The sequence below is a fragment of the Sinohyriopsis cumingii genome, chromosome 6 (genome assembly GCF_028554795.1).
Source record: "Sinohyriopsis cumingii isolate HCF-2022 chromosome 6, ASM2855479v2, whole genome shotgun sequence".
Taxonomy (NCBI): Eukaryota; Metazoa; Mollusca; class Bivalvia; order Unionida; family Unionidae; genus Sinohyriopsis; species Sinohyriopsis cumingii.
In genome coordinates, this window is record NC_142966.1 from 97,473,905 (window position 1) to 97,499,590 (window position 25,686).

Consider the following 25,686-nt stretch of genomic DNA (forward strand, 5'->3'; position numbering starts at 1 on the left):
GACAAAAATGCATAAAAGCCAAAGGCGTAAGTACAAGAATAAAAGGCACATGATAACAATGAACGTGGAATAAACACAAGTGTCTGTACAACATGTTTTGGGTAAAGTTCTAACCAGTTCTATAGTAGGGGTAAGGTCACACAAGTGTCCTCCCGAAAGGGTCTTTCAGGCCTGTCCACGACAGTCCTGTCCTGGGTGACGGGTTATTCTGGCACCGTCACTAACACAGGTTGAAAAGTAACTTTTTTCCTTGAATAACTCTCGTGCATACTGGGCCACCTCTTGTGTCCAAGCCTCAAAACCCTGGTCTCGGTGATGTCCAACATTTGACTCCTAAACAATTTGGTTTCTTCCTCGTCAACGACATGGTAAGTTACTTCAATGAACAATGAACTATCGATCTTGCCTAGGGTTCCTTTTCATATACAGACCAATACCGACGTGACCGTACGGTAAGGTGAAGTGATTGGGAAGTCGCACTCGCTTCTGGTATACAATTTGATAGACTTTTTCCAAGGGTCGACTGACGATGTGATGAGTGGGTAAACGTACAATCTTGTTCGGTTGATAGGTGGTCACTTTAAAGTTTCCATCCTCTCCCGATTGCAAGGCTTCTTTCAATACCCCAAAGTTGACCACTCGACTGGTACGATGATTCAGAGTCAGTCCTTTCACTTTGCACGTCGTGTGCACTTCTCCTTGTTTGTCCCGGTATTCGTAGCCGTAATTTTTGGGACCACCACTGACGAAACTTAGAATCTTGTCATCGGGATGCTCGTCTGTCCAGGCTCCTAAACGGTCTCCTTCGATGTCAGGGTGCTGTTGAATCGGGTGATGGATGTAAATGCAACTGTCCGTGTCAAAGTACAGGACGCGTTCTTCTAACAGTTCTAAAGCTTCGTACAATTTTAAGCGAGCATGAGCTGTCACGTAAGCCGCAATGATGACATTTCCAAAAGGGCCGTCTTGTACAAAGTCCAGATCTTCTTCGTAATTGACCAAGATCAAATCCTCTCGAACGGCGTCCACGTGTTTCATGTATTTGGTTTTGTCGTGAATCATCTGGAAGTAGCGGGAAGGTTCTGTCAAATATTCCGTCTTGGGTAAACACGGTCGTTGTGCCATTTTACCCCACAAGCAATTTAACATCACTTTGGCAAACGATCGCCTGCCTTCGTTTTTTTCGATGTGGTCTAAAGAGATGCCTTCTTGTGCATAGTATTTCTCTTTGAATTGTATTTGGTCTTCGGGAGTGTGACACCAGGAAGGATAGCCGCTGGCTTCTTGTTTCAGTTTCAAAAAGGCATCCACGTAGTCGGCGAAAATGCCTTTCTGAGTAGGGTCACCCTTGTGGTACTGTTGTGTCTTGGGAAAGTGGCAAATTTCGTACACTTCTAACAGTTGGTATCCCATGTCCAGAGCTTTGAACAATTCCACGCTGACCCAGGTTCCCGTCAAGGCACGTTCTTCCTGGCTGTGATGGCAAGGTTGGTCCTGGTTGCACGTTTCGGCACAAGTACGGCACAAGGGAAACATCAGTTTGCCTTGACAATGGTGAGGTACGACGGGATGGTATAGGTTCGTGGGAGGCAAAACTTTACACTTGATCAAGCCTTCGTATTGTCGAATGTTTTTCAGGTCGATGTGTTCCGTCAGCAATTGTGGGTGCCCTACAGGAAAGCGACAATATTTGCACACGTAGGGATACAGCGAACACACGTCCAAGTATTTGATTTCTTCTCCTTTCTCTTCGTCGGCTTGGTACAGCAAACAGGTGGCATTGGTCCTTCCTCCGTACAAACTATCCCTCGGGTTCAGCGGGTCCATGAACTGGTAACTTTCCACGAGGCGTTTAAACTCGGGATCGGTTTTCAAACGGTGATCGTACTCGTGTTCCCACATTTCCACCACTTGGTATCCTTGCTGTTCCAACTTTAGGCGTCGCTGACAAGTGTCCTGGTACAAGTCTTCCATGGTTCGTTGCAAAAACTGATTTTTAGTGTCACGGTCAGGGTAGCAGACGGGACATCCGTGAAATAAGCAACCGTTAAACTCGTACACGATCTTGGGGTTTTCTAAGTCCCAGCCATCGACCGAATACGTTCCGATGGTCTTTTCGCCTCCTCCGTTGCGGGCATGCTGAATCCATTTGTCTTCCTTGTCGCACAAGTAATGTAACCAACGTAGGGCTTTGACCGAGTATTGACGCTTGACATAGTGGGTCGTTTGAGGACTGATGACAGCCACGGTGTTTTCAGGCATGAATCGTTGTCGATACACTAAGGAACACGCTTTGGCAATGGTGCAAGCTTCTTTCAAAGGATCGACCCCTCCGTGTTCCATGAACAGTTCTCGAAATTTTCCACAGCAACGCCGTAAAATGTCCACGTCGGAACGACAATACTTTAACATTTCTTCCTGAAAGTCGAAAGGGTCCGACGCGTGAGCCTGGTACCAAGCGTAGAAAGCTTCTCGTTGTTCGGTACGCATGTTGTCGGGGTCGTAATAGTGAGCCTCAGGCAAATGGGGTAGAACGGCATGTTGATTGGCTTCCGTATTGAAAAAGTGTGGAAAGTACCCTTTAGCCATTTCTGTCATTCCAAACGTTTTAGGCATTCGGCTCAAAGGCATGGCCAAGTAACTCATCGAATCTTTAAACTGTACTTGTCCCACTTGCATGAAAATGATTTTGGCTCCGTTCAAAGTGACTTTAGGACGTTCGGTGCCATGTTCCGTATAGTATCTGAGAAGAAACTGTCCATCGTATCCGGAGAAATTGTGAGCCATCACCGTGGCATGACGATGACAATCTCCGCAACGTTCGATGTCCTCTTGGCTCCACGTCTTGTCGATGCGGTTTAAGACCCATTGGGCAAAATCGGCTAACGTGTTTGGTCCCCGAAAGATTTTTTCACGTCCTCCAGGAATCTTGCTGCAGTGAGGGCAATGACTGAAGATAGGTTCTTGAATGCACTTCTCGCACGCTCGATGAGCCACGCAGAAATTAGGAATGTGAATGCCGGTCTCTTGCATGCATTCGAAATCGAAAAAGATGAAATTGCCTTTCTTCTTGTGACCGTCCTCTTTCTCTGGTGGGGGTTGGTATTTTTGCACGTAGCATTGGTGTTCCAAGTCCACGATGTGATGACAAATGTGACATTTTTTTTTTCCTGAACATACGTGTGCCTTCGTACTATTGGTACGTATGCCTTGTCTACACGTAGGGCACAATCTCAAGAGTTGACAAGCACATTTCTGCTGTGAACCTTGCGTCTTCAGATGTTGCTGGTAACAGGTAGGACTGACAAACGTGCGCAAACAAGTGGAACAAGGCACTGGTCCTTCGCTCAGACAGGGTGGAGAGGCCAAACATCCTGGGCATTTCATTCCACAATGCTTGTGTTGCTCTCGATTGTTATAACCATAGTCACATTTCTCACAATAATAACTGTATCCCAGGAATCCAGTGATACTGGTAATGGTATCGAAATGGTCATCGTGATGATAGACATGAATGTATTTTCCGTCCTTAAAATCTTGGCCTCGAAACAACAGAGTTCCACGCATTTCTTGAGGGTGCACTTTCAAAGTGTAGCGTGGAGCTAGGGCATCTTGCAATTTTTGCATCTCAGGAATGCCACAGGGTGTGTCTTTGGACAGTCCGGATTGTTGCAACAGGAGTTCTGCTTCATTTCGTTGTTTGGCTCGATCGCATCGTTGAATAGTTTTCCAGGTTCTTTTCCATTCTACCGTGTCGTTCTTGTTGGCATAGGTTCGTCCCACCACGATGGCACGGGCTAAACACATCTGGTCTTGAGGGTTGTTAATTCGGACGAGACTCTTTTTGGTGTTGCGAAGGTCGTCCACCAATAACATCTTTTTGCATCCAGTTCCTTGAGGAGGAGAGACGTGGGCCATTTTCAGTGTGGCTTTACCATCGGTGATGTCAAACTGGTCATTAGATTGTTGCACCTGTTGTATCTTGTTCATGACTTTGGAAGGGGTCAGTTCTGCGGGTCTGCTAAACTCGATCCAAACAGGGGATTTCAAACCGTCGTGATCTATGGATAGTGTCAAGCGATCGTCTTCTTTGGCTTGACATTGTCGCTTGAGTGCGGTGAGCAAAGAATCCCACATCTCGGTGATAAACCCTTCTGCTTTCTCCAAGGGTACGTCGGCCTTGAAATCTTTAAACTTCACCGTGTAGGTGTAAGCCGTGGTTCTAAATTTTCTAGAGGAGCGCTTTTCCGTCTCTCGAATGGAATAGTACTTTTCAGGGTTGACTAAGGGTGGTGAACTTGGTTTAGAGGGTTCAGATTCTGGTTCACTCATGTCCTCTTCAAAATCACTGGCATGAATTTGTGCCAAGATTTCGGCCCTGGTACGAGGCGATAGATCACGTTTCTGCCTCTTACTTTCTTCTTCTTCTTCTTTCTTCTCGAATGAATGGGATCGTTTCATCTTGAGTGCAAAACGTCAAATGATTCAAGTTTAAACACCACAGACTAATTTATAGTCTTGGCAAACCAGCGTATATAAAAAGGGTGTGTCTTGTCCTTTCACTATTCATTTCACTCTCAAACCGAGGAGAACGATGGAAGAGACTACCCAGATGGAACGTTTCGTCAGAGCTTTGCGAGGGGTCATTAGAAAATTCTCTTCAGACCAGCCGACGGACTACTCTCCTTCCTTTCGAGATAAGAGTCAGGATACTTGCTATATCTGTCAGAAGAAAGGGCATTGGTCTTCAGAGTGTCCAGACCGTCAAAAAAGAAAAAAAAAACAGGGGCTAAAAAAGACAAAAGTCAAGATACCTGTTATTATTGTAAAGAAAAAGGACATTGGTCTCCAGATTGCCCAAAAAAGAAACAAGAGGAGTCAGAAGAAAAGAAGGATTCTTCAGAAGAAGAGAAGGATTCTTCGGAAGAAGAGAGGGATTCTTCGAAAGAAGAGAGGGATTCTTCAGAGGAAGAAGAGGAAGAAAGAAGACAATTCTATTTAAAAGAAGCAAAGAAACAGGAGAAGAAAAGAAGAAGGGAAGAAAATGAGGAAAAAACGGTGAAGAAATTCAAAAAACAGAGAGACTAAACAAGGAGAAAGAAGAAGTCAATGAACTTTTAATTAAAGTGTTCTGTGGTGAATTGTGAATTGGATTGTAAAAAATGGATAAAAGAATACATGAATGATATAAGGTAAGTGTCTTTGAGTTTTGATTTTAAAATAAGAAGCTACACTCACGCACTCATACACAGACACGTACTATAAGGGTAAAATGGGTGGGGTTTATTTTTGAGTTATTGGCAAATTGAAATTGTATTTCTTTTCGAGAAATGTGGGTGGCCCTGAAAAGGGCCTTTTTAATTTGGTGTAGGGGTGAGTTTAACCAATCAACTTTAACTGCCTTAAGCCTTTGCCACGGCCAAGGCCTACTTCTGATGATTGGGTTAAAATCACTAAGGGTGGTACGATAGGCTTAGTCACAGGGTTGGCGTGTTTAGCTCGGGAAGGTCGTATTCTCTTCGGTCGTGATAAAGAGGTCTGATACATTTGTTTCAGACTTCTTAACTCCGCTAAAATGTCCAACAGTACCGTAGCCGTTTGATTTTCACCCTCTTGTTTCTTTGCTGCTACTTCTTCTTGCTGTTGTTGCTGTTGTTTTTTTTCTTACCTCTTCTTGTTGCTGTTGCTGTTGCTGTAGGAGAAAAGCTTGTTCCGCTTCCTTTTGTCGTTGCATAAATTTCTCCAATTCTTCTTTCTGTCTCTGTCTAAAATTCTCCATTTGCGGTAATGAAGAAGGTAACGAAGGTTCCGGAACAAATTCTTGCGAGGTAAGAAAATCCACAAAATCCCAATGTACCTCTTCTGAAAGTAAGTCCGGGTTCCCTTTGGCAGTCTCCCCTGCTGGTGCACCCCAATGGATCGTTTTCTGAGTTTCCGTCATGTTGAATCACTGTCGCATAGATTGACTGCACACAAGCGCTAGCGAATCTATATAGACCAACTGACGTCACAGACTACTCTCTTCGGATTGGATGCGGGCTGACTGAATTTTGTAACGCGTGTTTGGATTGGTGAATAAACTCAATCCGTTTCAATCCTGCCTCTACCTATAAATAAGCGCAGTTCAGTGCATTGATTCACTTGTTCTCGTCGCTTCAAGATGTGGACCGATGTGCAATCTTCTACGCTTGTGTCTTCCATGATGTTCCGGACGGACATACCCATGTATGTCCGATCCAAGTGGACCGTTGTCCACAGGACAAACACCAGCCTGTGGATACGTAGGATCTACGTAGAAAGACAAGGATGCCTGAAAAGAGTGCTGATTTACGGACCAACAGTGAGACGTAGCCTAAGGACAAGAAGAAGACCAATGCGGTACCATTTATGTTAATGAATACATTAACATAAACCCAAAGGCCCTTTTCAGGGCCAGCCATATTTCTCGAAAAGAGATAGCCTTTCCATTGCCTACCCCTTTTTTTAAATTTAAATTTAAATTTAAATTTAAATTTTAAAAAACTTTAAAAAAAAAAAAAAATCCCAAAAGCCCAAACTCTATTCCCCATGTTAATTTCCCTTGTCCCTAGACAGACCCAAACTCTATGTTAAATTCCCATTGTCCCTAAAGTGGCCCAGCGTTTTTCTCCATGTTAATTTCCCTTGTCGCTAATCTGACCCACGATTTTTCGCCATGTTAAATTTCCCTTGTCGCTAATCTGACCCAGGGGTCTCTGTAATGCTAATTCCCATTGTCGCTAATCTCACCCCATTTACTACTCACGTGTGTATTTTAAATTCACATGCACTTTGACAATAGCTACTCAAAATATCATTTATATTTGCATTGATAGTTAGCTTGGTATGGTTTTGGGACTTTAGTCAAACCAACACGTTGATAGTCATGTCGTACCAAGGTAATCTGTGTAAGGCTCTTGCCTGAGGGCACATCCTAGTTATCAATACCGACTACTTTGATCAGGGTTCAGCGCATGCATTAAGAACTGAGTCACTGCAATTTCTGCAACTAACGAAATCTTATGACAGTTCCCTAAATAAGAGTATAATACAGACACAACCCGTTTGAAACAAATCGAGCACGTAGCTGGCAGGAAGAATAATTAATAAAAAAGCACATGTATGCATCACTTTCCTACTATGATGAATGTTGTATTGCTTTTTAAAGATGAACTGAATACCATAAGCTATATAATCATTCTGCTTGGATAATGAAGAGATTATTTTGATGGACCGCTCCAGTGGCTTAGTGGTTAGAGTGTCCCCCTTGGATGCGGGTGGTCGTGTGTTCGATCCCCGGACGAGTCATACCAAAGACTTACAAAAATGATACTAAAAGCTGCCTCGCTTGGCGCTCAGCATTAAGAGGTTAGTGTTAAGACTGGTCGACCTGGTTTCAGGATAATGTGACTGGGTAGGACATCATGCTACATGTCTGTGGTATGATGCCCCAGTGCTAGACATCACTATAAACTGCCACATTGCAGACATCGTAGCGATATTACATAAAAAGTGTTAAAGCTACGTTAAGAATACAAATCACGCACACAGATTATTTTGTTGCTTTCAGATACCTTTCCGATCTTTGAGGATGCAGACATGAAGTTTTTGTTTCGGTACGATTTCAGTTTGTGAAGGGTTTCCTGGATAAAGGTATCAAGAGCCTTTTCGTGTTCCTGAAAAGAAAAAAGGAAAATCAAACGGTAATATAATGGACACGGAAATAAGGGCAATCCTGATAACAACAAAGAAAAAAAATAATTTATTCTTTTGTTCCAGCTTAGCCTACTTTAAGTCATTGGGACTACAAGTGCTGCGACAATTACATTTATTGAGAAAATAAAATAAAGCATATCTTCAGAACATCCTTGTTCATATATTAACATTCTTCAATATATCAATCGCCGAAATATTGAAATCTGGAATTGTCGGCTTTTGTTTATCACCTATGTTATAATTTTCCTCAACTTTACAAAATTGACGTAAAGGTCATGGAAGTACCCTATCTGACGCTCCAGCGACAGTGAAAAGAAGGTCTTTGGCAGACGTCAGTTCGCGTTGGCTTCGATCGAGACAGATATCGTATGATGTCTGAAAAATAAAATTCATTTATTACTTGTAATGGTGTCACTAATAACAAACGTCGTATCAGGTCAGTTCAAATAGGGATTTTTCCTTTTAAAAACCATCATCAGACAAGAATATAGACCTTGACAGTGTTGTGTATTATTTGTTGATAAATGGGGATAATATATTAAAGAATTGAAGTTAATAAAACAATGTATTTACAAAACTTTTAAATGCTTGATGTTTTAACAACTACTATTAAATAGCAAATTTTATTTAAACTCTCTCAAAATGGAACATCTCCCTCCGTTTTTCAACATCTTTTGTATTGCATCGAAAATAGGATTGGGAGTAATAAAAGGTGTATTCATTTATACATATTTGCTGACTTATATGATCATCTTAATCAAAGAGCTCGAACTGAAATTTATCTTCAACAATTTTTCATGTCATTGATAAGTTCTGCATGTACACACCGCGTGATTTAAACTCATGTATATTCGATTCGGATTTAGAAAGAAACATAACTTTCATTCTCCTTGTAGACCTACCTGGACAATCCGCAAAAGAATATGAATGGATTCTTCCTCTGTTTTTTTAAGATGACCTATTAAGATCTGATAGCAGTCAGTCCACTGGTTGTCGTAGAGTTCAGAAAACCGTTCAGCTAGCTTGTCTGGTCGATTCTGGTCACTGAGGTTGGCAATTTTTGGATTGCCCTCTGTCAGTTGCATAGATGCCACTTCACTTAACCTACACATCATGAAACAAAGGTGAATGCGTTACATATGTTCTAAATTTTATAGTTGGGAGCGATAGCGATAGCTGTTGTTGTTGTTGTTGTTGGGTTTAACGCCATTTTTCAACACATGATTGGCTATACATAGCGGCCAGTATTAACGGTGGAGGAAGAACCCGGGAAAACCTCGGAAAGAACCACCGACCCACGAGAAGCTACTGGCCAGCTTTCTCACATAACCACATTGGCTGAATCCGAGACTCGAACCCACGCAGACAGAGGTGAGATGGCAGTGATCCGTAACGGAGAGCGCTTTAGACCACTCGGCCACTCGGGGCCCCCGATAGCTGTTAATACCATTGTAGTATCAACTTATGGTAGTGGTGATGAGCCTGTGGTTCTTGATGTCGCAGAGATGTAGTGGTAGTATCATTAGTAGATGGAACGGTAGTGGTTGCAACGATATAGTATTAGACCAAAACGTGCTGGAAGGCAGCATGTTAAAGAACAGTAGCACTAGTAGTAGTAGGAGTAACAATTTTGGTAGTAGTAGCGGTGGTAGTGGTGATGATGGTGGTAGTGGTAGCAGAAGTATCATCGTTGAAAAAGTAGCACCAATATAAGTATTAATATTAATATAAATAAAAGTACTAGCAGTTATGTTGTTGTTGCTTTTATTGTTACTCTTGTTTTTGCTGATACTGACTTTCTTATTGTGGAAGTAGTACCAATGATATTTAATTCAAGTGGTTTAGGAGGAGATGAAGGAGACAAATAGAGCAATAGAAAGTACTCATCCTGGAGATAAAGAAACGACGTGGATACAGTAGTTGTAATAGTATTAGTATACGGAAGGACTTAATGGTGGAATAGTAGTAGTAGTAGTAGTTGTGGTAGATGTATTTGTCGTTGTTGCTGTAGGACTAGTGTTAATGTGACGGTAATAGTAGGGGTTGGCGTAGTGCACGTAGTCATTATCCTGGAGAAACAGTCTGAATTACCTTATTCGTAACTGACCGCATTCTTTTTTCAAAGTATCTAGCTGCTGCTCATTTTCACTCAGTTGTCTCGATAGATCTTGATTTCTGAACGAAATATTTTGCAACGTTTATATTTCATATATATTATAATAAGCTTAGATCAAGAAAGTAAATACGAAACAGCTGTTAAATTCTATAATTGTAGGTATTCAGTAAACATTCTAACTTCTGCTCAGACTTGAAACACTATTTTCTTAGAAGTATAATAACAAATTTCACTAGTTAGCAGTTGTCCAGGAAACTTTGATGGAAAGATATTGACTTTCCTTGGGACTACAATACAATACAATGACATCTGATTGGTCCACTTAGTGTAAAGATGCCTACAAAAATGATCACTGCAGATAAAATAAAGGTAGGATAAACTAACTGTTGAAAAAGTAGAAGTAGTAGAAATTGTAGCGGATCTTGGAAATAATTGAATTTTGTCTTTATTTTGAAAGAGAACATACTAAAGTACAAAATGTTTTTACCGGAGAAACTCCAGTTACATGACTCCTTTCATACATACATACATACATACATACATACATACATACATACATATGTACGTACGTACGCGTGTGCGTAAGTGCGTGCATGAGTGCGTACGTACGTACGTATGTACGTACATATTAAATACATACATACAAACATACGAAAATACATAGATACATAGATAGATACATACATACATAGATAGATACATACATACATACATACAAAATACTATGGCAAACAAGTCGAAAAAATTCTTGACGTTTTCAACAGGAGTAGTTATATGAGACGCTTGAGAGGCATACGAGGATTAGCATTACGCCAGCTGATTAACATGTTGGAGTCTCTACGAAGCAAAACGCAAAATCCTATGTTAAAATGGTCTATATATTTAGCATGGGTCACGGTATTATGGAGCCAAAGATAATGTTAATAGAGCCAAACGGGATTTTAACATAGCCGTAGATTTATATTTTGGTTGAGTTTATACAGCCAAACGGTGAATGCTATGTTAAAGTGGTCCAGATTTAACATAGCTTTATATTTATATTTTGGTTGAGTTTATAGAGCCAAACGGGGAATGCTATGTTAAAGTGGTCCAGATGTTTATTATAGGACTGATTTTAAAAAGCCAAATGTGAAATCCTTGTTAGGATTACAAGAACAATCGACGTACACGTCATACAAACGCATTTGACGAAAATTTCAAGAAGTCAAACCAAAATGGCTAGTACCAATCATCAATGACTAAAATATTTAGGTGATATCAGTTATTTGGGAGATTACAATCATGGTGACAAATATTTGTTTTGTGTCATTGACGTGCTTTCAAAATCAGCTCGAGTCGCTCTTTCTACTTCTGAAACAAGTTCAAAGTTAGTACGATCTTTAAAGCCGGTTTTCAAACAAAGTGGATGTCACACTCTACGATGGCAAACAGACAAAAGCACTGAATTGTTGAGACATACTTTTCAAAAGGAACTGAGAAAAAAAAAAGAAACACATTCATGTTTTTCACCACTGAAAATTCTGGAATGAAAGCCAGCGTCTTGGAGAATTTTCAAACAACGTTGGGAGAACTTATTTGGCAATATTTTACGCATTAGTACACTGTCAAGTACGTCTACGTGTTATCACGTCTCGTCAAGCGTGCAATCAATCTCACAATTGTAACATCAGATGTGCTCTCAAAGAGGTAGCCCTCACAAATAAAGCCAGTGTATTAGATCGATTGTTCGAAAAGTAATCTACCATCCGAAATAAAGAACGAATGATGAGACTGGAAGATTTGATTCTGACGAGTAACACAAAAGGCACATTTGATAAACGTTATTTACCTATAAGTAATTCATATTTTATAGAGGCATGAAAATTAACATTTTTCTTTTGATATGAAATGTAAACCCTTCAGTTGAGATTTTACTTTCAGAACATTACCTTTTCAAACCTCAAAAGCTTGCACTAGAAATGTGTATATAATAATATAGCATTAGGCTTGAATTATTTGGCATTTCGAAAACTGTATATAAATATTTAAATCTAACTAGGTCTCTGCTTTGTTGAGATTTCTAGAAAATGCAGTTGATATATTCCAAACTACTAAACAATTAAGTTGAGTAGTTTTCATATTTAGTTTTGTTTGAAATATAATTTCCAGCGTCAATTAGAGTTAAACTTCCCTTAGCCATCTACTACTTGTGTTTGGGTATTAAGTGCCGCAAAAGGAGGACAGTAAATCAAGAAGCGTGATCGATACGCACTTTTATGGGGTTTCCTCGATTCTGTACGTTCAATGCCTGCGTGATTCTGCTGTTTTGAATGTTGACAAAAGTAAACTGTTTTAATTGAGAAAAATGTAGCAGACTGTATGCCCTGGCTAGCAGTGTTAAACCTTACCCCTATTACCGTGTATACTCCCTTATATGTCTCGAAGTAAACGAAGCCTTCCATAAACGGGTTTAGAAGTTTCCTTATCGTTATTGATAATGTATAGACAAGTAGTTGTAATAGAAGTATTCCAAAAGGTAATTGTATTTATCTAGCAGATCAAGATGATTTGGAAGAGAATGAGAGAGCTGATGGGTTAGTCGTCTGGCACGTAAATGGAAGATCAGGATACACTGACTTTAGTAGCAACAGTACGCACAAAAAGACATCAAGGTAAAATTATTGTTGTAGTAGTAGTTGTTTTAGTTTGTTGATGTTGCAGTACTAATATTAGTATGATAGATATTGAAATATGTTCGAAACACAGGATTACCTTTCTCGTAACTGATTGCAATCCTTTTTCAACGTATCTACTTGTTGCTCATTTTGATTCAGTTTTCTCGATAGATCTTCGTTTCTGCATGGAACGTTAAAAATTAAATACTTTCTATAGCATACATACAGATATGAAAAAGACTGTAAACGTTTGGTAAATTGCTAAACTGGATTGGAAAGAGTTGCATCTACAAATAAATTTGTGGAGAGTGGGAGTTACTTCACTACATACCTTCACTGTACACTCCGGTTTTTGTTCTACATTTAGTATATTATATAATTTATAATCTTAGTGTAATAATAGCGTACGTATGTTAGGCACTAACACAATCGCAGCATCTAAAACACCAAAAATAGGTTAAATCGCATTTTCTGTAAATAGTTGCATTTAAAGAAGGCGTCGGGAATGTTTAGCTGCAAAGAGCTATTCGAGATTACTAACAAGCTAATGTCAAGGAACAAATCAACACCACTTCCAACTACTTTCTCTCCAGTTGATCTTCCGGACATGTTTGCAAATTTCTTCCGTGACAAAGTACAAACCATTAGAGATAAACTTGACACCACAATTTCAATTGACTCGTCATCACCATATAGTTGGGATTCAGAATTTGAGCGGCCACCATTAGCAGCATTTGAACCTGTCTCTATGGATTACGTACGTACAATCCTGATGAAGAGTGCACCAAAGTCATGTGCACTTGATCCAGTTCCAACATCACTGCTGCTAGAGTGCTTAGATCCAGTATTGCCTTCACTAACTGATGTTTATTAATACCTCTCTCTCATCCAGGGAATTCCCATCATTTTTCAAAACTTCCATTGTAAAGCCTCTGCTGAAGAAACCAATACTAGACCATAACGATTTAAAGAACTACCGCCCACTTTCTAATCTCCCATTTATATCAAAAATCTTAGGAAAGGTTGTTCTATCCCAGCTTGTATCTTATCTAAATTGAAACAGTCTTTTTAGCAATGTACAATCTGAATATCGCCCTTGCCACATTACTGACACTACTCTTCTAAAAGTAGTTAATGACATTTTCATTGCGTTGGATAGCGGAAAAATTACAGTCCTCACCCTCCTTGATTTGTCTGCAGCATTTGACACAATAGACCATGACATATTACTTCACCGTCTCCAGCATGTATTTGGCATTCATGATACAGCCTTACAAGTCCTACTTGGTCAACAGGACACAAATTATATCTGCAAATGGAATACACTCCAACCCAGTTGATCTATGTTGTGGTGTTCCACAGGGGTCTGTTATTGGACCTGTTCTCTTCATTCTGTACACTCAGTCGCTCTCAAGTGTCATAGATCATCATCCAGTGTCTCAACAATTGTACGCTGATGACACCCAAATATACAAATCTAGCCACCCAACTGAAGTTGATGCTACCATCCAAGGTGCAGAGAGGTGCATTTCTGATGTGAAATCATTGATGCCATGTAACAAGCTGCAGATGAATGATGATAAAACTGAGACCATTCTGATCACAACACAAGGACTTTCTCATTCACATCCTTTACCTCAAACAATAAATATCAGCAACAGCAACATTAACTTCACACAATCAGTACGAAACCTAGGTGTTACTCTGGACAGTAATTTCACATTGCACCAGCATGTCATGAATATATGCAAGGCTGCATATCTTGAGCTGAGACGCATCAGCTCAGTTCGCAAATATCTTTCAGCTGATGCCACTAAAACACTTGTGTGTTCAGTAGTACTTTCAAGACTGGACTACTGTAACTCAATTCTGTCTGGTTCAGCACACCTTCCCGCTGCTCTGTACCCTACACTGGCTATCCATTCGATCCAGAATCAAACACAAAATTTGTTCTCTGTGCTACGTTTCACTGTCGGACTCTAGTCCAATATACCTATCTGATCTCACCCATGTATATACACCAACAAGATACTTACGCTCTTCTTCTGACAATAGTATACTCATTATTCCAACTATGAAAACAAAGTCATATGGACAGCGTTCTTTTGCATACCAGGGCCCAGCAACGTGGAATTAATTGCCCACTAAACTTAGACACAAAGACACGGTGATCACATTCAAGAGGTCTCTCAAAACTCACTTATTTCGACTGCAAGAACAAACTTAAAGACCTAATAATGTTTCCTACCTGAAATATTCTCAGCATGTTTTTTATTCTTTTAATGTTTTTCTAATTTCATAGTGTTTGTTTTTGTAATAATATTATTATATGTTTTTTTATCTTATAGGTGTTGTCTAATGTTGTAAAGCGCTTAGAGCTTCTAAAGATTAGGCGCTATACAAAGTCCTCATTATTATTATTATTATTATTATTATTATTATTATTATTATTTAGCAAAAGCGTCCGTTTCAGAACTGACCAAATGACACATAGTTTCTCCGTTATCCAATGAAAAATCCAAGAGGCAACACTCAGTAAGCATTGCATTTTCTGCCCTGTCTTTACTAATGTCTTCTATTAAACACAAGCATTATATGAGGAAAATTGGAAAATAAGATTTCATGAGTTTCTTATTAAGTACAATAGAATACGAAAACAACTGTTTGGCCATGTTAGTCTAGTGATACATATCATATCATATCCATCACAGTAGTCAGATAAGTCGAGTGATACATATCATATCCATCACAGTAGTCAGATAAGTCGAGTGATACATATCATATCCATCACAGTAGTCAGATAAGTCGAGTGATACATATCATATCCATCACAGTAGTCAGATAAGTCGAGTGATACATATCATATCCATCACAGTAGTCAGATAAGAAAGGAAAGATTCTTAAAGTTGAAGCAATCTTAGTAGCAATATCATCATTAGTGGACGAACAAATAAGTTTTCATTGTAGTCGTATTGATAGGAATGAAAGTCGTTGTAAATAACTACCATAGTTATATGTTTATTACTGGCAGCTTTTACTGATGCTGTCATTGGTATATACTCTCTCATTACCATAAACGTAGTATATAACAACAGCCATGGAGACACTCAAGTTTGGCTCAGAACATACTGGTCTATGTATAACAAAGATACGGGTATTATTTTCACTTTGCAGGGAGTGAACCTATTCGTTATGCACAATTCACTGCTATGTCGCTGTATGTGAAGTTTACCGTACACGATTGGAAGGAGAAATATAGGTGCTAGAAGAGGTGCAGTAACTGCAGCAATGGATGTAAATTTAATAACAAAACCATTAGCTATTTGTTCAGGTAAATTTATTTTGCACTTTGTGGAACGCTTATCCATGCTCATGCTCAAAGAGAGAAAAGATGACGGAATACTCAAATACACGATGATCCAACTATATATCACAATCAACACTATAATATACGATACTCTATAAATTACAATCAAAACACCAATATGCGATGATCTAACTATAAATTACAATCAACATTCTAATAATATCTATGATATTATTTTGTCGTCTGAGGGGACTACAGTAAATTTCGACTCTTAAATCGCTGATGAAAACTTTTTTTTAAAATTGAGCAGAATTAGTAGGAAGTTGTATTATTGGCCCTAACGAGAAAGGATTAATTACTTTGTTCGAAACTGATTTGTATTATGTGCCTTAATGAGATAAAATTACCTTGTTCGTAACTGCCTGCAATCCCTTTGCAGAGTGATTACTTCTCGATTATATGTGCTCTTCTGTTCCTTTAGATCTTCATTTCTGTAGGAAATAGTCAACACAAATTATAAGAAGAATCTTTGATAAAAATACATTAGTGATTAAAGGCCTTGATGGAATGCATGCATTGAGTTCCATTAAGTTACAAGGTTTTAAGTGGAATGCAAGGAACATGGCTTAACAGAATCACTAACACCTGTAATAAACTTAGTGTTAGTAGCGGCATCAACATGTTTAGAGGTAGTATTAGTTGCTGTAGCCTCAGTAAAAGTAGCATTTCAAATATTAGAAGACGACAATGAAACAGCAACAATGGTGGTAGTACTTGTATTGTGCTGCAAGTATATTATCTGTGTTTGCTTCGCATGTCACTTCTTTTCATACCCGAAATAATAGTGAAGTGGGTCGCTTTGCAGCAAAAGGGGATAAATGGAAAATATGACAAAAGTGGCTAGACAGGTAACATGCATGCTTTGTTATTTTTTATTTATCTTAGTAGATGGATATCAGAATGTGCGAAGGAAAAATATATATAATGAAGAAGAAGAGCGGCATTTGCAGCGTTTGAAGTTGAAGTCAGTGAGGTGATATTTTGTAAATGCCTGCTCAGAAAAACGAAAATTACCTCGCCACTAATCAAGAATCAAATTTAAACATTTGTGTTCTTTTTGAAAACAATCATGGTAAATATCAGAAAACATGTACGTGTCTGGCGCCTATTTCATTTAGAAAACAAAATACCCGATGAATGCCCAAATTATGGCCATGAGATGACCTGTATGTCATATAGTACAGACTGTACAAATGACCACTGGGGTCATGTCCAATTGCATGTCCTCCCTCGACATGTGTAATATAGACAAATAGACGTAAATAGACCGTTACATGGGTCAGTGTACTAGTGAAATGTATGTGTTTGAAGAAGTGATTGCGAAAACACGGCTCTTAAATGGACGATAATATCATGGCCTTGAAGAATAATCAATTCAATAAGGTTTGTTCGGTTCTGATCCGCATTGATCTCCAACTGTGCAGAAAGTCAGTAATATCAATACGTCGGTTGTAGGAAATGATATTTTGATATGCTGATTTACTGAATATAAACAGTTAATCCAAAAGTGTTGGACACTCAGATAAAACTCTGATATTTAGCTAAATTGCCACTGAAAATACAACTCTAAATAAGTGACTTCTTTTCGTTGGATAATACGATGTATACACATAAATCATTAAATACTTTATTGTAAATTTCTTCTAAATGAATGTAAACGGAACGGGCATAACTTACATTAGTTGAAGTTGTTTGCAATCCTTTGTCAAGGAAACGGCTTTCGCTTCTCTCTCATTAGATTGTTTCTCCAGACTTTTATACCTTGACAAAATGTGAAAGAAAACGTAAATAATTTAGACATGTTTAATTAGTACAGTTTTAGAGTTAGTACAATGTTTAATGGTTAAAGTCGTTGAGGTATTGTGATAATGACCATAATGATGAAGAAAAAATATCAACATTAGATAATATAGTAATTGCAAATGCAGCAGCACGGTTCATCACTTGTAGACTTTATTGTATCTGCAGCAAATTTGTCAGATAATGTTAAAGATGGCAATGGTAACTTAGGCACTTCTGTGTTCGGCAGACAGGGTTACCACGAGATGGCAATGGTAATATAGATACTTTTGTGTTTGGCAGACAGGGTTACCACGAGATGGCAATGGTAATATAGATACTTTTGTGTTTGGCAGACAGGGTGACCATGAGATGGCAATGGTAATATAGATACTTTTTTGTTTGGCAGACAGGGTTACCACGAGATGGCAATGGTAATATAGATACTTTTGTGTTAGGCAGACAGGGGTACTACGAGATGGCAGTCTTAATTTAGGTACTTTTGTGTTTGTCAGACAGGGTTACCACGAGATTGCAGTCTTAATTTAGGTACTCTTGTGTTTGTCAGACATGGTTACCAGGAAATGGCACTGTTAATATTGGTACTTTTGTGTTAGGCAGACAGGGTTACCACGACAAGGCAGTGATAATAGGTACGTTTGTCATTGCCAGACACAGTTACCACAATAAGGCAGTGTTAATTTAGGTACTGTCGTGTTTGCCAGACAGGGTTACCACAAGAAGGTATGTTAACATATATACTTTTGTGTTTGGCAGGCAGGGTTACCACGAGATGGCAATGGTAATATAGGTACTTTTGTGTTTGCCAAACACAGTTGCCACGAGAAGGCAGTGTTAATTTAGGTACTGTTGTGTTTGCCAGACAGGGTTACCACCAGGTAGTGTTAATATAGATACTTTTGTGTTTGGCAGACAGGGTTACCACGAGAGGGCAGTCTTAATTTAGGTACTTTTGTGTTTGTTAGACATGGTAACCAGGAAAAGGCAGTGTTAATATAGGTACTTTTGTGTTAGGCAGACAGGGTTACCTCGACAAGGCAGTGTTAATATAGGTACTTTTGGTTTGCCAGACACATTTACCACGAGAAGGCAGTGTTAATTTAGGTACTGTCGTGTTTGCCAGACAGGGTTACCACAAGAAGAAAGTGTTAATATAGATAGGTCTGTGTTTGGCAGACAGGGTTACCACGAGAAGGCAGTGTTAATATAGGTACTTTTGTGTTTGGCAGACACTGTTAGCACGATGGCAATGGTAATGTATGTACTTTTGTGTTTGGCAGACACGGTTGCCACGAGAAGGCAGTGTTAATGTAGGTACTGTTGTGTTTGGCAGACACTGTTAGCACGAGATGGCAATGGTAATATAGATACGTTTGTGTTTGGCAGACAGGTTACCACGAGATGGCAGTCTTTATTTAGGTACTTTTGTGTTTGTCAGACAGGGTTGCCACGAGATGGCAGTGTTATTTTAGGTACTTTTGGGTTTGTCACACAGAGTTACCACGAAAAGGCAGTGTTAATATAGGTATTTTGGTGTTAGGCAGACAGAGTTACCATGAGAAGGCAGTGTTAATATAGGTACCTTTGTGTTTGCCAGACACGGTTACCACGAGAAGGCAGTGTTAATTTAGGTACTGAAGTGTTTGCCAGACAGGGTTACCACAAGAAGAAAGTGTTAACATAGATACTTTTGTGTTTGGCAGGCAGGGTTACCACGAGATGGCAATTGTAATATAGGTACTTTTGTGTTTGGCAGACAGGATTACCACGAGAAGGCAGTGTTAATATAGGTACTTTTGTGTTTGGCAGACACGGTTACTACGAGAAGGCAGTGTTAATACAGGTACTTTCGTGTTTGGCAGACAGGGTTACCACGAGAAGGCAGTGTTAATATAGGTACGTTTGTGTTTGGCAGACAGGGTTACCACGAGAAGACAGTGTTAATATAGGTATTTTTGTGTTTGCCAGACACGGCTACCACGAGATGGCAGTGTTAATATAGGTACTTTTGTGTTTGCCAGACAGGGTTACCACGAGAAGGCAGTGTTAATTTAGGTACTTTTATGTTTGGTAGACAGGATTACCACGAGATGTCAATGGTAATATAGATACTTTTGTGTTTGACAGACAGGGTTACCACGAGATGGCAGTGTTAATTTAGGTACTTTTGTGTTTGGCAGACAGATTACTCCGAGATGGCAGTCTTAATTTAGGTAATTTTGTGTTTGTCAGACATGGTTACCACGAAAAGGCAGTGTTAATATGGGTACTTTTGTGTTAGGCAGACAGGGTTAACACGACAAGGAAGTGTTAATATAGGTACTTTTGTGTTTGCCAGACACGGTTACCACGCGAAGGCAGTGTTAATTTAAGTACTGTCTTGTTTGCCAGACAGGGTTACCACAAGAAATGGCAGTGTTAATATAGATACTTTTGTGTTTGGCAGGCAGGGTTACCACGAGATGGCAATGGTAATATATACACTTTTGTGTTTGGCAGACAGGGTTACCACGAGATGGCAGTCTTAATTTAGGCACTTTTGTGCTTGTCAGACAGGGTTACAACGAGATGGCAGTGTTAATTTAGGTACTTTTGTGTTTGTCATATAGGGTTACCACGAAAAGGCAATGTTAATATATGTACTTTTGTGTTAGGCAGTCAGGGTTACCACGAGAAGGCAGTGTTAATATAGGTTCTTTTGTGTTTGCCAGACACGGTTACCACGAGAAGGCAGTGTTAATTTAGGTACTGTCGTGTTTGCCAGACAGGGTTACCATAAAAAGGCAGTGTTAATATAGATACTTTTGTGTTTGGCAGACAGGGTTACCACGAGAAGACAGTGTTAATATAGGTACTGTCGTGTTTGTAAAACCGAATCAACATCAGAGGGCAAGTAAGACAATGAAACGGAACAATATGAAAAAGGGTTTACTAGCACAGATGATGAGAGCAAATGTCAGTTAAGAGACAGATACATTTAATAAACATGAGTATAAAATTAAAATGTAAATATGTGTATGTGCTTATTTTTAATGAGGCAAAACTGTGCTAGATAATCTCTCGTTCATAGCTATCTTTATATTTTAACCTAAAATATTCATTCACAACGACATTAGAAAAACAACATTACAAACATCATTTGCCATTTGCTTCGGTTCAAGAAGATAACAGTTTTTTAAATATAAAATTGCGGACTATTAGGCAAAATTTATCTTACCGTGTGAGTAAATTATTGTACTCAGTCCTCAGCTTTGTAACTTCTCTTTCCTTTTCTTTCAGCAGAGTATCATGTTCCTGTTTCCATCTGTATAACAAAGCAATCGACAAAATTTAAATGAGTGTTAAAGTATGCTCATGATTATTATGGACTTTCTTTCATTCAGACATAATGATCCAGACAAATTTATATAAAAAGACTATGATTGTATAATTGCGCTAGAATCGATGATTACATAGCTTGTCTCTACAAAGCACCGCGTGTTCTCCCTCTCCAGCTACGAGCGTAACAAGTATCCTGCAGAAAATCAACTATGTCCAAAGTGACCTTGCAAAAGAATCCGCGTCCGAATTCTAATCAGACTGCTTTGCATTATTTTACATTTGAACGTTTATAATTAAACTGTAAATGGGACTGTGCAGCCAGTATCTCTTGTAAACCCCATCTGGGAGCACTCAGTGAGTTTCACACGTCTGCCCCAAGCCCAGATAGTGAAGGATCGTGTGGCTATAGGCTAGTATTAAACCACTAGGAAGGCTCTAGCTATATGAATGGAAGCGTGAGAAAATAAAGCAACGGGAGGACGAAATATCAGACTATAAAACTGGTGATATGATAAATCGAGATCAATCTCTCAAGAAACCATCTACCCTGATAGCAGATCTCATGGCACCCAAATCTACCACTCGTATTTGGTGTTGGAGTGTTCTTGTAATCGTCCACGACTAGAAACCATATTCAATCAGTGAAAGTCTAAGGCTTCGAGCAACCTTGAAGTGACAATGATTTATACAAGCATCGTTCATGCATCAATAATTACCGGAATTAGCGACAGCCGCCGAAGCCTCAAGTGAAAAGCATACATTCGACTTAGTTAATTCCAACATTTGTTCACGTATTACACAATGCAATGTATCGTCAGTGTCAACGAGCATTTCTTACAGACGAAACATAATTCTTTGTACTTTGAATCACACTGGTCAGAAAGATCCTCACGTCTCGGCTTGGATACATTAATAAATAAAAATATACAGGTCACGTTGATCTTCTTTGGTTTTAAGGATGCAGTGCCCAATGAATTAACTTGTAAAGACAATAGTTGAAGAATATCAATGAAACATGAAATACAAGTCACATTGGCCTTTGTTAATAAAAGTATGCGACTGTATCAAAATGATTACATAAATAATTTTCATTATTCTAGCTTGATATTAAGCAAATAGATAAAACTGAATATTGAACAAAAGCTAATAAAATAATAAAGGCTGTAAGAATAACACATATCCATATCGCATGAATTTCGTAAGTGTAGCGGGAATGATGCATTTGAAATAAACGTTAAATGAAGTAAACAAAACAACACGTCGGTGAAGCGTAAAATATGGCACATAATGTTCTACGTCTACTGTAAGTGAGAGATGTTGATCAATGGCATACCTCATTCAGGTTAATTAATCTAGATTAGATTGTTTGTATATTGCATACAAACATATCAATGTTCATGATCTAAGTTCCAATACTTACGTCAGTAAAATATGAAATATAGATCACAGTGAACACGTTTGTACTGGTACGGCGCTGTTGTATCTAGTCAAATAGTTAAATGATTCTAGCATGAACAGTTAAAGCACAAACTCATATAAGTGAACCGTTGGTCACAGTGATATCTCCTTGTGGTAAGCGTGCGGAGCTCATTGCAATGCTTCTACTCACCAACTCTCACGATTCAATGTATGAATATATCTATATAGAATACAAAAGTATATGGTCTTCAGCTAAACGTCAAAACGTAATCGAAGCCAGTGCAGTGTAAATGGAGGTAACAATGACACCTTTCTCGGTTTTAAGGGTGTGGTACTGATCAAATCACAAAAGCGTGAAATATGGCTAGCAGTAAACAATTGTTGATGAAGCTGTAGTACGCCTCAAGAGACACGTTCTCTCCCAGTTTCATGAAAGAATTAACAGTGACTTCTCTGGAAATTTTGTTTTTGCGTTAATGATGTAGGACGTACTACTTGTTAAGACGAATCTCTCTCACCACGTTTCTTGATACCAGGTATAACAATATATAAAAGAGGCACTGACACCGCTGGGTTTGCTATGGAAGGTAATAAACACTATTGTGTTTGTTCTTTTCTAAGTATCTTTTGATTATCTTCCAGCGGAAATATGCCAGAATTCCGAGAGAGCAGTCAGGCAAATCTTTTTCACTAACCGGCATGCTACTCATAAAAACAGTCAGTGCCTAAACAAGTGGAACACGTGCAAATTTATCCAGCAGATGTGTATCCTGTAAAACACATTGTTTTGCATGCGGTGCATAGGTAAATTATCTTGTTTTATTTTAATCATAAAAGACTTTTTGGTTTGGAAAGACTACTATGATAACGAAAATATCGTTTTCCTTTTCGCATAAAGATAACTTAAGCTGGGTACGACACCGAGATGGAGAACTCTTGCTATGTGACATGCAGCTTATACTCACATGTATTAACAACGATTGGGTCTTCAATATGAACTATATTATTACCTATGTAGCGTGAGTGGATAGTATTCGTGACATTAAATTTCAACAATCTTCCAGGCACACTCGATGATAAAGTGCATCATGCAAATATCTCTTTGCCGCGCGAAACAACGCTAACTTTACTTTGAAGCTTCTGAAATAGTCAATACGAAAGTTATTATATTTCTTTTCTGGTCACTTTTTATTATGTGAGGCATGTGCATTCGAATATGTAATATGTATCGAATTCGAGCATCAGTACGTACCGAGTAGCTTCATTTCTAGCGCATACTTCCGATTGGCTCTGAAATAATAATGAAATTCTGTGTTTACTACTACTGCTAATATAGTGATAGCAATGACAATGCGATTGTTGTTGTTATTGTTGTAGGGTTTAACGCCATTTTTCAGCACAAGATAGGCTATACATAGCGGCCAGTATTAAGGGTGGAGGACGAACTCGGAAACCGCCCCCACCCCCCGGAAAGAACCACCGACCCACGAGAAGCTACTGGCAAGCTTTCTCACATACCAGCATAGGCTGAACCCGCGACTCGAACCCACGTCACGTAGACAGAGGTGAGATGGCAGTGATCCGTGACGTTGAGTGCTTTAGACCACTCGGACAATCGGGGCCCCCACAATGAGATTGGTCATGAGCAAGACGAGGAAAATAACGATGGCAAACCCAAAAGCATATTAGGGCTATAAGTCAAGTGATATCATTTAACTGCTTAAGGATGTCCGTTTTTAGAATAAAACGTCTTTTACTAAATAAACATGTAATTTAGGTTAGGTGGCGTATGAGAGGAAAAGTTATGCACACACAATCTCATAAAATGATTATAAATTTACGGCCTGACGTAAAATGTCGATACTGTCTTCGCTCTTCACACTACCGCTGAAAGCCGAGTGGTCTAAAGCGCTCTCCGTTACGGATCACCGCCATCTCACGTCTGTCTGCGTGGGTTTGAGTCTCGGATTCGGCCGATGTTGGTATGTGAAAAAACTTGCCAGTAGTTTCTATTGGGTCGGTGGTTCTTTCCGGAGTATTCCCGGGTTCTTACTCCACCATTAAAACTGGCCGCCATGAATAACCAGTCGTCTGCTGGAAAATGGCGTTAAAAAAACCCACAACAACAACAACTACTGCTAAAGATTTCACATCTATTGCATACGTATAAGAGACACATATATTCTGTAAAAGCTGCGGTACAAAAGAGAAACAGCAATATATAAATTAATAATAACATGATTTACAGCTACCAAACTATGTTTATTATAATTCCATCTAAAAGAAATAAAGAAGGATCAACTAAAAATTAGTCACGTATTTGTCAAATTAGTTTTATAAACAATTTATAGGAAAATAAAAACTGGGTCGTTAGTATAGGATCTTCACAACTTGAAGTGGTAAAGCTCTTTTATCAATGTCTATTAAAAATACAGTCCTGTCACACCTATATGATGGAAAACGAGAAAGGAGACATCTCTAATATTTTATACTATATAAAAGGCATCTAATTTACATAAAGTTTACCGTGATATTTGTTATTATATAGCAGCATCCCCATTTTCACGCACATATCAAGCTGCATATAAAATGTACGTAAATGATAATGATCTTTTCATGTGCTTTTGGGTGCATGCTTCCTTTACGATAACTGTTCTTGAAGTTGTACATTAAATATTCACACAAAACATACATGTCTTTTGCATAATATTAATAATAAAAGTTCTGGAGAACAATGAACCCAGAAAATTATAATAAAGCTTTGAGAGTTACATTTATAAGAAGTAAATTAACACAATTCATACGTTCTCGTTGTTTCGGCGTCGAAAGTGATCTATAAGCCAGGTCAAAGGCGATATTAGAATACGTATCCAGTTCCATACTGAAATCCTCGTAGTCTTTATCGTGGCCATTGCTGTTAAAGGAAACAATATTATGTGGTATTTTAATTGTGTCATTTATGTTCGTTGATACACTTTGCGACAACTATGTGAAAAGAATAAAATAAACGTTCGCTCTGGTTATATATTTTTAATATCAGAGTAGAGAAGGAAATCAAAGAACTCAAGAATATATATATATATATATATATATATATATATATATATATATATATATATATATATATATATGCATTGGTATATCATAAATAGAAAATGAAAGTCGGTGTTGCTCATTCTTTCATTAAAACACTTTGTAAAGAATGCATATACATGTTCGAGTCCATTACTTCCACATCTTATATTTTCCATACTTAATATGCATTCTAATTTCAA

The 25,686-nt window shown here is 38.7% G+C and overlaps 1 protein-coding gene across 2 annotated transcripts in view; it reads right to left on the bottom strand.

Moving 5' to 3' along the window:
- LOC149797512 (uncharacterized) overlaps window positions 1-25,686 on the bottom strand; it is a 42,700-nt gene that overhangs the window by 13,124 nt on the left and 3,890 nt on the right. For both annotated transcript variants that reach the window (XM_089962349.1, XM_089962350.1), the window contains exons 2-11: window positions 25,216-25,325; window positions 23,664-23,701; window positions 20,889-20,975; window positions 17,549-17,632; window positions 16,219-16,302; window positions 12,602-12,685; window positions 9,826-9,909; window positions 8,637-8,838; window positions 8,020-8,109; window positions 7,593-7,694 (exon numbers count right to left, since the gene is read on the bottom strand). In XM_089962349.1, the coding sequence (XP_089818475.1) occupies window positions 7,593-7,694; window positions 8,020-8,109; window positions 8,637-8,838; window positions 9,826-9,909; window positions 12,602-12,685; window positions 16,219-16,302; window positions 17,549-17,632; window positions 20,889-20,975; window positions 23,664-23,701; window positions 25,216-25,323 (963 nt within the window). In that variant the 5' untranslated portion in view covers window positions 25,324-25,325. The remainder of the gene's footprint in view (window positions 1-7,592; window positions 7,695-8,019; window positions 8,110-8,636; window positions 8,839-9,825; window positions 9,910-12,601; window positions 12,686-16,218; window positions 16,303-17,548; window positions 17,633-20,888; window positions 20,976-23,663; window positions 23,702-25,215; window positions 25,326-25,686) is intronic.